General features: G+C 37.7%; 2 protein-coding genes across 3 annotated transcripts; both read right to left on the bottom strand.

Annotated features, from left to right (window-relative positions):
* Positions 1–120: 120 nt before the first annotated feature.
* Positions 121–5422, bottom strand: elob (elongin B). The gene is made up of 4 exons (XM_084385714.1): positions 5282–5422; positions 4039–4173; positions 1638–1746; positions 121–1560 (listed from the first exon to the last, which is right to left on the bottom strand). Exons 1-4 carry the CDS (start codon positions 5282–5284, stop codon positions 1448–1450), a joined length of 360 nt encoding a protein of 119 aa, XP_084241840.1. The 5' UTR covers positions 5285–5422; the 3' UTR covers positions 121–1447.
* Positions 5423–5815: 393 nt separating this feature from the next.
* Positions 5816–11661, bottom strand: LOC311293348 (uncharacterized protein). Of its 2 annotated transcripts, none has more exons than XM_084413558.1 (13): positions 11467–11661; positions 10370–10568; positions 10196–10222; positions 9592–9659; positions 9403–9499; positions 9224–9310; positions 9045–9119; positions 7592–7831; positions 7344–7450; positions 7092–7257; positions 6541–6628; positions 6407–6451; positions 5816–6275 (listed from the first exon to the last, which is right to left on the bottom strand). In XM_084413558.1, exons 1-12 carry the CDS (start codon positions 11553–11555, stop codon positions 6420–6422), a joined length of 1275 nt encoding a protein of 424 aa, XP_084269684.1. In that variant the 5' UTR covers positions 11556–11661; the 3' UTR covers positions 5816–6275; positions 6407–6419. The 2 variants fall into 2 exon arrangements, with proteins under 2 accessions (XP_084269684.1, XP_084269685.1); XM_084413559.1 differs by lacking the exon at positions 11467–11661 and adding an exon at positions 10854–11087.
* Positions 11662–12562: the final 901 nt, after the last annotated feature.

Raw genomic sequence — 12562 nt, 5'->3', positions numbered from 1 at the left:
ACTTGTAATATTATTTCTTGTTATTTTTCTCCCCCTTGCCTTTTGTTCCTTTACTTGTTATATTGCAAAAAAAAATCAAAATAAAACAATACTATCAATAAGCAGACATTGAACATTAAACAAGGAGTGGAAAAGGGCTGATTTTAATTCATTTAAACGCAGTTACAGATACTGCAGCATGATTTTCTTTTCAGTTTCTATTTTTTGTTTTTGTTTTGTTTTGCAAGAGCACTGAGAAGGATAAAGGTGAGTTCGCAAAAACATTAGGAGCGTCTGTTTTTTTGGGATGAACACAATGTCAGCGTTTGTGTTAAATTTAAAACATTCACTTGTTCAAGCAACTATGCCCAACTTCATTCTTATTGATCTTTACATTTTAGTTGATTCTTTCCACCATTTTAAAATGCCACACACACACACACACACACAAAAAAAAAAAAAACCAAAAAAAAAAATTCACTAGCATTTACACTCCCCTTTGATTTAAATACAAAATCAGGGAATTAAATGTCAATACTTAAGCTTCCAAACAAAAACTCAAAATGAAACGAGCAGACACTAACTCCAACACAAAATTGTAAAGAAATGCAAAACACTTCAAGAAGCAACAATGTATGTGGAAAAATGTATTTACAATGAAACCACTGTATGTCAGAATTTACCATAACCATGTGCTGGGAATTAATCTGCAGGTATAACCTGATGGCAATCCATGCCCATTCTGATGTTCAGTCAGTTCCATGTGCATTTACACTAAGTTGGTAACATAAAACGCCTATGGCCTTTAGCGCCCCAATAAAATTATGAAGGATCTAAATAAGAATAATTATAATATCAATAGTCATTAACACACAACAGCGTACTGTAAATGCGATCGGTAAAGTGGGCATTTGTAAAACCTCACAACCACTTACACAAACCCTAGCCCGGCCCTAACAGATCATAACACACAAAAAAGCACAAATTGTTTAACTCTCCAAACATAACATTTGCATGAATTAAATAAGGAGCACAGGTTTAAACACTCTGATATCTAACCACCTTTGACGGGTGACTAACAAATGAGCAATTCGTTCAGAAATGAAGGGAAACATTACCAAATCAAAATGTGCCTGCGCCAAAAAGGGTGTGATTGGTGGATTAACCAGTAGATGAGCACTGAGCAGAGACACTGAATATTGGAAGGGTTTGCGACGATACAGTGAGAGTAAGCTGCTAGTGCTTGATGGGACGTGAGGCGTAACAGGGAGAGCGGTTCAAATTCTCAGCAAAGTTACAATATCACACAAGATCACTCTCACTCATGCTTCCCCCTTCTTTATGTAACTCGATACACACCACCATCTTAATACACACACGTTTCGCTTGTCCGCTGTTTTGGACACTCTTTGCCTCTGCCTTACCCCCCCTCCCCCCCTCCCAACCCCTTTTCTCGTCGACTCCTCCCTCACTGCACGGCTTGTTCGTTGGCGGTGCTGCCCGAGTCTTGAGGCTTCATAACATCAGGAAGCTCAGGAGGGCTGGAGAAGGCCTCTATTCTTAGAGGCTCAAAAGCATCATCTGTGATAAAAACAAACACAGTAAGCAAATCCGAATCACCAAAATACCACAGGCAAGTGTTGGAAACGGGAACTCACCACTGATGCGAAAAGCCAGCCCTACTGTGGCCGGAGCCTGAGGCCTGGCTGTCTGGTTTGTGAAGCCACAGTCTCCAAGAGTCTTACTATCTTCAAGCAGCATGTCCTCCTGTGGGATAGGACAGATTGTTTACTAAAGTGCACCACTTCAACTCAAAGGTCATTGATTAATTGGTAATTCCTGATTACTATTAAATGCAATTTAAAAAAAAAAAAAAGAAAGAAAGAAATACTATTAGTTTGTTGTATTCATGTACAGATGTTGCCATTTTCTCCCCATGCTGCCAGATATGCCTTCGTTTTTTCCTTTCTATAATGTTCAATGTACAATTTTGTTCAAAACAAAACACGTTTTCTTGGAAATGCTGTTCAAATTAATTCAAAGGTACACTATGTGACAAGTGCAAATACATTACCAACCTAATATAAACATCTTAATTCACCTATTTTTCCATGAGCAAATGATAACTGGGCTACGCAAGGTGACATAAGCCCCTTTCACACAGCGCGTTGATCTCGGGAAATTGCCGTAAAATTGCTAGAGTGCCTTCTGTGTGAACGCAAACACGTCCCGGGATTGATGCCGGGATGGGGACCTAGTAACATTGCCGGGATCAGTCCCCGAACGGCGCGCCCTGTGTGAACAAAAGCCAGGGCCAATGCTGTAAGGGGTGTGTCGTAGTGTCTGTTGCTCTTAGAAGAAAGTTTGTGTTTGTCATCAAAGAACGAACGAAAAAATATCTGCAAACTTTAATGAAGCAGAGACCAGGGAGCTCCTTACTATCCGCCCTGAAAGTGAGGTCGTTCGCCAGCTTTGTGGAACAGTACGCGATGCGATGTGTTAGTGTACATGTTTTCAATGCGTACGTCTTTACGGGATGCGTGTGAACGCACTCACAGTTTCCGGAAAATCACAGGCAGTGTGAATGAACCAAAAATCAAACGATCCCAGGCAAATCCCGGGACACATTATCTGTATTTTCGGGAATCTCTGTGTGAAAGGCGCTATATATGTACGCAATAAATGCCTCTTAAAACATTTTACATGCTCATTAATTAATTATACTTGGTGTTAGCTTTCAAGAGTAATGTCTTTTTCTGCGCTTGATGAATTCATTACACAAAAGTTATTAGTACATTGCAAAGAGAAACAAATGGTCAGCAAATACATTACCGACCAAACAAAAACACATTCTTTTCATGAGTGCTATTGCGAGTTGCTCTCTCACTAATATACCTGATAATTTTGGAGTTAATTATGTAAAATACAATTTTTCATCATGCAAAAAAAACAAAGCACAAGCTTTTGTGTCAGTTTATGTTGTAGCGCTACATATAACGGTAGAGTTGTGTTTATTACGACCCGCCGTGACATGATATGAGATCCACCAATCAGAGAGGTTTCCGAATCTCAAACGATTTTTTGACCGGATAAAATCAATGGAGAATCTCAAATTTTTTCCATGGGGATCAGCGCCTATGTCCTGAAACACTATGGTACGTGTTTATATTCTGACTATTTTAGACCGGTGGGACGACAAGCGCTGTGGAGTAGCCCAGTACCCATGTGACTCGTCATATACATAAATAAAACTGCATGCGTCTTGCGGAAGAACTTTGTAGCTGGAGCTACTTCTCTGTTTATTAACTGGAGGGCTCCAAAAGTTACATAGTGTACTTTTAAGTCTTTCACTTTCTATTCTGTTAATCTTGTAAAAAAAGAAAGAAAAAAAAGACAGCAGCCACTCACATTTATAAAACCCTGTTTTAATTATTTTATATAGCTTAAGGGGTTTTAGCTATTATTAGCAATGGATTTGATTCATTCTGTGATAGTTTGTGGTATTAGTTGGCACACTCTACCATTCAAAAGTTGGGGGTCAGTAAGAGTTTATTAATGTTTTTGGAACAAAAATGTTATTTGATCAAAAATAAGAGTTAAAACCATAATATTGTAAAATATTATTGCAATTTAAAACAACTGTTTTCTATGTTTTTATGTATTTTAAAATGTAATTTATTGCTGTGATGGTAAAGCTGAATTTTTAGCATCATTACTCCAGTCTTCGGTGTCACATGATCCTTCAGAGATCATTCTAATATGACGATTTGCTGCTCAATAAATATTTCGAATTATTATCAATGCTGAAAACAGTTGTGCTGCTTAGTGTTTTTTTTTTTTTTTTTTTTTGAAACAAGGATACATTTTTTTCAGGATTCTTTGATGAATAGAACGTTCAAAAGAAAAATGTATTTGAAATGGAAATCTTTTGTAACATTAAATGTCACTTTTGATCAATTTAATGCCTCCTTGCTGAATAAAAAATTCAAAAATAAAAAATAATAAAAAGGTTTGACACATACATCAATGAATAATAAGATTAAAAACTTTTTTGTTGACCTTATAAAGCCTCTGATCCTCTGGTGCTCGCTTTAGGATGCCCTCCACAATCCGCTTCAGCTCGTAGACTGTGGTAGACTCCTTAGCATCTGTGAAGATGGTTGTCTTGTGACGTCTGATCATCAAAAAGACATCCTGAAGAGAAAGAAAAGCAAGCAACTTTCAATCCCATCTCATTATTACAACTTATCTTTGAGATGCGATTCTAGACTGTGTTCAGCCGTCCGCAGTATCCACTCGAGGCTCAAAAACCTTACGGAGCATTCCTTGTCCTTCACAAAACATAGGGAAGCATCAATTATTTTAGGAAAATAACCCTGAACATCGAAACGGGTACATAATAACAAACAACTAACGTCAATATATCTTAACCCTAAAGCGGTGTTTGCAAGTTACAACTAAAACAACCACTGGTTTATTAAATAATGAAAGGAAAAGCAGATGGTGAACAGCTGAAACATGTCAACTACACAAATGCAAAGCTCACAAATGAAACGCCGACAGCTGCAGTTGTGTTAAGTTGTTGTTGACTTACTGGCAACACCTAGGAAATGTAGCGCGTTTTGTTTACGGCAAACCCCTAACCAGCATTATGGAGAGCTGAATTCTCGGTGAGACTAACGTTGAAGCGGCTGAACAAAGTATATATATATATATTCAGCTGACGCCAGGCTGGCGCAAGTTATCTTTTAAAAAATGGACGTGCAAACCGGAGCTAGTAACGACGGCAGGCTAGAAACATGTAGCAACCAATCTTCTCTCGAAAACCCTTTGACTATTCATCTAGCTACTTCAGTATATGCGGCTAGATTAAATCTCTAGATGACCATCTGAAAGGCACAGCCCAGAATGATCAATGACAGGACCAGGACCACGAAATCAACACCGCGATTAACAGCCCCGTTTCGGCCACAGGGACTGCGCAGCGCTTATGCGAATAAACAATACAAAACTAAGATTGTACATCGATTCTCCATATCGGCTGACCATGTCCGTCGTCGAGCGCAATTTAGTGTCAATCTAACGTTACCAAGTTACACAATACATTGGGCGGATTTAGCAGGGAACGTTAGCCGGGCTGCTAAAAATATTGCGAAACAAAGAGGTCTGTGAAAAGGCTACCTTTACACAAGCTAGCCACTTCATCCAGCAGCTAGTATGGTTAAAACATTTATAGTTACGTTTTCAAACGACAAAACGAATAAATACATTTGATCTAGCTTTCATTTGCTTGCTCACTCACCATTTCTCTACGGCTGTTTCGCTGACTTCTTCCACTATCCCACGCTGCACTGCGGAAATCAAAGCGCTCGAGCCAGTCCTCCACAATCCCAGATGTCTTTGCGCGAGCAGCGTGAACTCTTTTCTGTCCCGGAGACGGTCGCGCTCTAGTGGCCTCACATAACTCATTACATTTATTTTTTTAACTAACACTTGTTGCTTAGGCACAAACCATTTACACTTTCCAACTATTTAGTGTACTGTTTTTGGCTATTCCAGTGAGAACAAATCTTAATGCATATAATATTCGTGCTTTAGTATGAAATGTATGATGTAGCATTAACATTTGTTTCTACTGGGATTGCTGGAATAGTCGAATGTGTTAATAAGAATAGGATATCATATTACTTTTGGCTATTTAGTGTACATTCTAGAAAGTATACTTGGGACTGTGTGGCTTGGAATTACAAATGGGCATGAAATACACAATGATAGACATCAAAAGAAGTATAAACCGTTTATTCTGAATAAGACTTTGCTGGAATAAACTGTTGAGTCAACATTATAAAAAGGTTTATTTAAAAAGAAAAAGTCAGGCCCCCACAATATCCTTTAGGATTGCCTGCAACTCACATGAATATTTGTGGCATCATCAGTTTATAATGGCATCATGGTAAACATAGCTGTTGGTTATTAACATTAGATTATCTTTTGCTGGCTCAGTCTGGTGGAATCAGTCATTTATAAACAGTTAAAAATGACCAAAGAAAATTCCTTTCAAAGCAGTTTATTTTACAGTTAATATTCTTCTCTTATACCTTTAACGGTATTTATTCACAATGCTGCATAACATTTCAATATGAAAAAATAAATACAAATAAATCACAAATAAACAACACCTCAGTCTGGGTCTAAATGGACTTTAACGTCATTATTTTCCATCCCTTCATCTGTACGGAGCTTCCTCACTTGACCTTCAGTTTGAAGTCACACACCAGTTACGATATTCAAGCACACTAGCAACAGAGGAAACAAAGTAAAACAGTTGAATATGCAGTAGTAGAACATATTCCAATTTATACAATTTCATGACAAAAAATAAAAAATGTAGAAAACAAATACAGTACTACGGTTAATTCATACTTACTATGTTTTTTGCCTCATGAAACGACAATGCAGTCTGCTGATTCTCCTGTGTTAACAAAAGTTAACTGATAATGAGCACAGATATGAAGGAAAGCTAAACTGATAGAGATTTGGACATGAGGTGATCATACTCACGGAATATTTGTTTCAGTGCCTCAATTTCTTTGAAAGGGTTTGGTTTCTGTATTTTGAAAGTGTACTTCGCAAGATCATCTTCACTAAGCTTGATTGAAAAACAAAACACATACTCAAATTTAATAATATACTATGTATACAGTACCATTCGAAAGTTTGAGGTCAGTAGAATTTGTTAGTAGAAAGAAATTAATACTTTTATTCAGCAAGGATACATGAAATTGATCAAAAGTGCCAGTAAAGTCATTTATAATGACTTCGAATTGCTGTTCTTTTGAACTTGTACTGTATTTGAGCACAAGACACTTCTTATAAAAAATATTTCTGAACGATGTATATCAATTATTTTGTTGTGCATACATGTGTAGAATCACAAAACTTAACTAACCACCGCATTTGTCCATGTCTAAACAAAATGACTAAAATACCAGTGTAATTCTGCTCGTGATTCTTGACATAATCATAACCAATAAATCAATTGGATTTGGGCTGCCAGTGTGGACAAAGCTGTTGCAATGTCACAGTAACATTTCAGTAAATACAATACATACTGGCTGATTTCTGGGTGATGTATAAGGTTTAGTTCCCGCACTGCGATGAAGAGACAGAGGTCTGTGTTTGGTTTCTGGGTGCACACTGCAGTTGAAGCGCAGCACGCTGACAGGCAAATGAACATGCCAACTTTCTGGATGCTTCTTCACCAGATTTTCTACCATACTGTAGACAAACAGCACCACAAATGTTTCAAAATAACTCCAGGCTCTGGAACATGTTGATTTACATCCAAACAATTCCAAACTCACTTGACGATGTGGTACTGTGTGTGAGGCTCAAGCTGTGAAGCCTGATGATGCCGAGAGACGAGGGAAATATCCTTTATCATCAGAATATTATTGAGTGCTCGGTTAACCTTGACAAAAATAAGCAAAATGTGAGACGATCACAAACTAAACTGCACTGAGACATTTTTGAAACTTTTCAGCACATTTGAAACCATAAAAATACAATTCACAATTATAAATAAGTAGCCAAATCATAATGTAGGGCTTACCGTTCTGACCTGAATCCCTCTGGCACCCCAAGGTGTGAGAAATCCCAGAGGAAAACCATACCGGGAAATGGCATCACACATAAGCAGGGCAATGGAATCAGAATTAGGCTTTTCCGATGGAAAGATTTCAATCCACTTGGTGTAATAGTCACAGATGACCACAATGTGGCTATAGGCGCCTTTGCTTTCTTGAAATGGCCCTGTTACATCTATACTCAGCCATTGCCATCTCTCGGTCACCTGAAAAATAGAGACATTAAGGTAATAGAAGACCAGGGGTTAAATGTAAAAATGATTTTAAGGCCGTGACACATCAAGCTGACATTAAAGATTAAGCGTGAAGAAAGCTGACTGTGTTGTCACCTTGCGTAAGCTTCATCTGGGACAAAAAGCTGCGTTTGAACACACCAAAAGGACTAAAGGCGACTGTCAACTTGCACGTGCGTTCTGCGTCTGCGTGTAAGCAAATATCCGTCCATATCAGCAGGCATCAATGGTCTATATTCGCCATTCAGAAAAGTTTAACCGAAACTTGGACCGCAGATATACAAACCATAAACAAAGCAGCGCTTGCTTACCGTTTTGAATATCAATCATGCTGATATCTAGCTGATCTCTTTACGATCACAGTGTTCGTTCGTTGGCCAGAGGAGGATTGGCCCCCAGACTGAGCCTGTTTTTTTTTTTTTTCTTCTCTCCATTCTGTCACCTGATGGAGTTTTGGTTCCTTGCCACTGTCGCCTCCAGCTTGCTTAGTTGGGGACACTTATATTCAGCAATATTATTGATTTGACTGCAGTAATATCAGATGAGAACTGAACTGAGCTGGACGATGACATCACTGTTTTCTGCAGAACTGCTTTATAGATGAAATGAACTAATAACTGATGATCTTTACAACGGAGTGAATCAACACTGAACTGACTTGAGCTGAACAATGACACTATTTGAATCATTTTTCTGTTATTACTGTAAAGCTGCTTTGAAACAATCTGTATTGTATAAAGCACTGTATAAACATAGGTGACTTGACATGACTTTCTTCATTCCGGACGGCTCATGTTGTTATGAAAATATTGACATATCGGAATGCTCAGGAAAGAGGCCGTAAAATTAGAACGGCCTTCTGTCTATGTCATCTTGACTTGGCTCGCTTTTATCACTTTTGCTTTTATTCTCATACTCGTTTGCTAAACTGAACAGCAATCAGAGTGATCTCTCGCACCGACGGCCTCGACGCCAATTCAACATGCCGAATCGGGCACACTGCCAGCGCAAAAACCAGCCCAACGGACGCTCACTGACGGCCCAAAGTCCGACCGTCGGCTTGGCATGTCATAGCCTTCACAGAAAGTAACCATAACATTTCTATATTATGACTAACACTTTCAAATCTTCATGCAAAACAATAACAGTAACAGAGAACTTAAATACAAATCTGTAAGAGGCATACCCTGATATACTGTGTGTTTGGATTATCAGGCGTGTCAAGAGGTGCATCATCATAAGCGACATCATTTCCAGGATCCTGTATGTACATTAAAAAATAAAATAACATCATTCAGGAGATTTCCATCTGCCAGGCGTAAGTTTTTACTTTTACAACCTGAAAGACTGTAAAGGTCTACATACACTAGTGTCATTGTCGTCATCATCATCATCAACATCATCATCCTCCTCATCATCATCACCCTCTGATAGCTTCATCCATTGAAAGCTCTGTAAAAACAGATTGTGTGACATACAATGCACAAGTGTATAAGATGCTCAACAATCAGAAGCCTAAAAATAATAAATCAACAGTTATGAACCTGCGGTTTGCAGTAGTCATCGTGAAAGCTGCCAGCATGAAAGGGGCCACTGGAACCATCAGAATCCACAGTCACACGAACAAACTTTCCCTGAAGCCTACCAAACCATGACCGAGAGATGTTAAGTAGTAAAACAATTAGAGAGAATAATTTATTTGAGAAATATTTCATAAATTGCAAAAACCCTACCGTGGTGTTACTGGTGCTGACACTGGGGTCGGTTTTGGTTTGATAGGCACTTCAACTGGCTTACGATTCTGGTTTTAAACATGATAATGAAAGACTTAAAAAGAGCTTTAAAACAGTGGTTCTCAACTGGTTATGATTTGAGGTGTGGTGTCCCAAAATACCCCCTTAGATTAAGGCCATTTTTAATCATTTAACAACATTGGATGTTGGCTAATGGTCTCATTACAGGTGTAAGTGTTTATTTTTGATTGCAAGTGTTTATTTGTATTGTTTTTATTTTACAATTATTTATTGTTATTTGACATGTTTATGATATCATTAATGATTGGCTTTTCAACAACGGCCCCTGCAGTTCCCTCACAAACCCCAGCTTGGGAAACCCCACAACAGAGCATGCAAATAAATGTAAATATAATCAAACTATTTTCATTAACTGCATAAGCCCAACAATATGCAAAACTATTAACATGACAAAGGCTGAAAAGGAAAACCAACAACTTTGGTTTATTTAGAAACGCCTTGATGTAAAGAACCAATGTTTTTGGAAATTTAGCCATATCTTTACTAGATATGAAGAGTGATTACTCTAACCTCCAATACATACCAGAGATCGTCTCTTGACAGCTGGTACCTGGGTGTAAACATTTACAAAGAAAGGTACAAATTAAAAAGAGTTTATGAGAGGAAAATCCGCAGTATGTAGCAGCAACACAAGAAATACGCAGATATGCATAACAACCACAACATTTAAAGACATTCAAAAACTGTTTTGACTTGCCTTCCACTGGAGATGTTTAGGGAAATTAAAGATGGTCGGGACAGCATTTTTTCGCAATCGTTTGTGGCTGCCCATTTGTTCAAAGCAGTCCTTCTCGAAATGATCCGAGCACAGGACTGAATTTCCAGTTGGCCACCAGTTCTGCCATCTCATCCGACGGAGCCACTCTCTCACTCTCAAGCCATCAGCTAATGGGAATCTGAAGGAACAAACAGACACATATAGAAATGCATAAGCGTTAATGGAACTGAATCAACATTGAATTTACTGAACAACAGCAGAAGTGCATGATTCTCCTGTTATCACTGTAAACCTGCTTGGAAACAATCTGTATTGTATAAGCACTAGGCTATATACAATTGACTTGACTAATGCATGTGTGACAAAACTGTACAGATGTTGGACAAATGTGCGTGTAAATTTAAATATGAGATACGTTTTTGTATGGTTGTTTGAAACTACGAATATGAGATATTAAACTTACTTGTGAAAGGAAAACTCGCCCCTGTTGTATGCCTCTTTATACTCTCTATCTGAACGCTTCTTGCACTTATACGCTGAACACACAGGCATTTTTTTTTACAGAGAGACAGAATTTATTCAACTTCAATGCAATTTAACACGTTATACATTCCAGACATCATTGAAAGAGCGTATTTAGTATTTCCGGAAACTGTCCTTCGAGTGGGATTTTAGGACAGATTGAACACTGAGTACTGCCACCTACCGGGTAACTTACTTCTAATAATCCCACTTTCCTACTTGCAGAACGCTGTCTGTTCTGCTCTTGACTCACTTATTTTTCAGCTCTGAATTAAACAAAATATACTACCCTCCAGGCCTCCACCTTCAAAAGATTCGAGTCACTGGAATACAGTATATTCCCCATCGCGACCTAACAGAACGCAACACACACGCCAACGTTGTGATGACAACAGTCCCTTAAGATGGTTACCATTACAATACTTTGTCAAAACTGTGGCATGTCTGATTGGCAACTACACAGTATTGAAACAGTTATCATGTGTGTGTATATTTTGATTAGTGGACTTTCCATTTGAGGTTGACTTGGAACTTAAAAAAAAAAAAAAACTTACGTGTGAAAAGAAAACTCGCCCCTTTTGTATGCCTCTTTATAGGATCCATCGGAGCGTTTCTTGCACTTATAAGCTGAACAAACGGGCATTTTTTCAATCAGAATATGTTACTCCTCCTCTCAATTCCACCAGTTAACGTCGCACAGGGCAACAGCCGAAAACGGCTCTGTCTGTTGTTGTATTTCCGGATGCTGTTGTTCACGGAGAGACGCATTACCGCCATCTACCGTACACTGTATGTATTGCAGTCAGTTTGACAAGCGGCGATCTGTGCGTTGTGAACAAAACCTTGATTGCAAAGATTTGGAAAGACATTGGCTTTAATTGTGTTTTTTGTAAAGAGGGAAAATAGATAATTGTCCATTTATTTTATGATTGTGGCTTTGGTTTAATTTTCTTTGATAAAAATGTTGCATTTAAAATATGGCATAAATGCACTTATTATTCATGGAAAATCACCAAAACACTACCTTTACTAGGCTACCTAAAATATAAATAGGTCACTACCTTCATACTTCAACAGCTAAGAAATAACAGCAAAAATAGCCTACTGTAAGTCACTGTAAAGCCTTATAGTCTTCAATTCATTCTTATTATTAATTTATCTTAACTTCTATTCATTTTCTCTTACAGTAACATTCTTATGTTTATCTCAGTATTTGATTTGTTATGATTGATAGGTAACACTTTACAATAAGGTCTCAATTGTTAACATTAGTTAATGTATTAACTAACATGTAGGCCTAACAATGAGCAATACATTTGTTACAGTATTTATTAATCTTTGTTAATGTTAGTTTATACAAATAGTTGTTCATTGTTTGTTCATGTTAGTTTACAGTGCTAATGTTAACAAATAAAACCTTTGATTTTAATTACGTTTTAGTAAATGTTCAAATGAACATTACGATGAATAAATTATGTAGATTAGAAGTATTGTTCATTCATGTTAACTAAAGTAGTTAGCTAATATTAACTAATGAAACCTTTTTGATAATATAGCCTATGTATAATTTTGTTTTTCATGTTTTGTGTGAGTGTGTGTGTGTGGCGAGGGCAATACCGAATTACACGTGAAACTGTTGACTGTGAATTT

This window comes from Rutilus rutilus, assembly GCF_951802725.1.
Source record: "Rutilus rutilus genome assembly, chromosome: 1".
Lineage (NCBI taxonomy): Eukaryota > Metazoa > Chordata > Actinopteri > Cypriniformes > Leuciscidae > Rutilus > Rutilus rutilus.
This window is presented reverse-complemented; position numbering and strand designations above follow the sequence as displayed.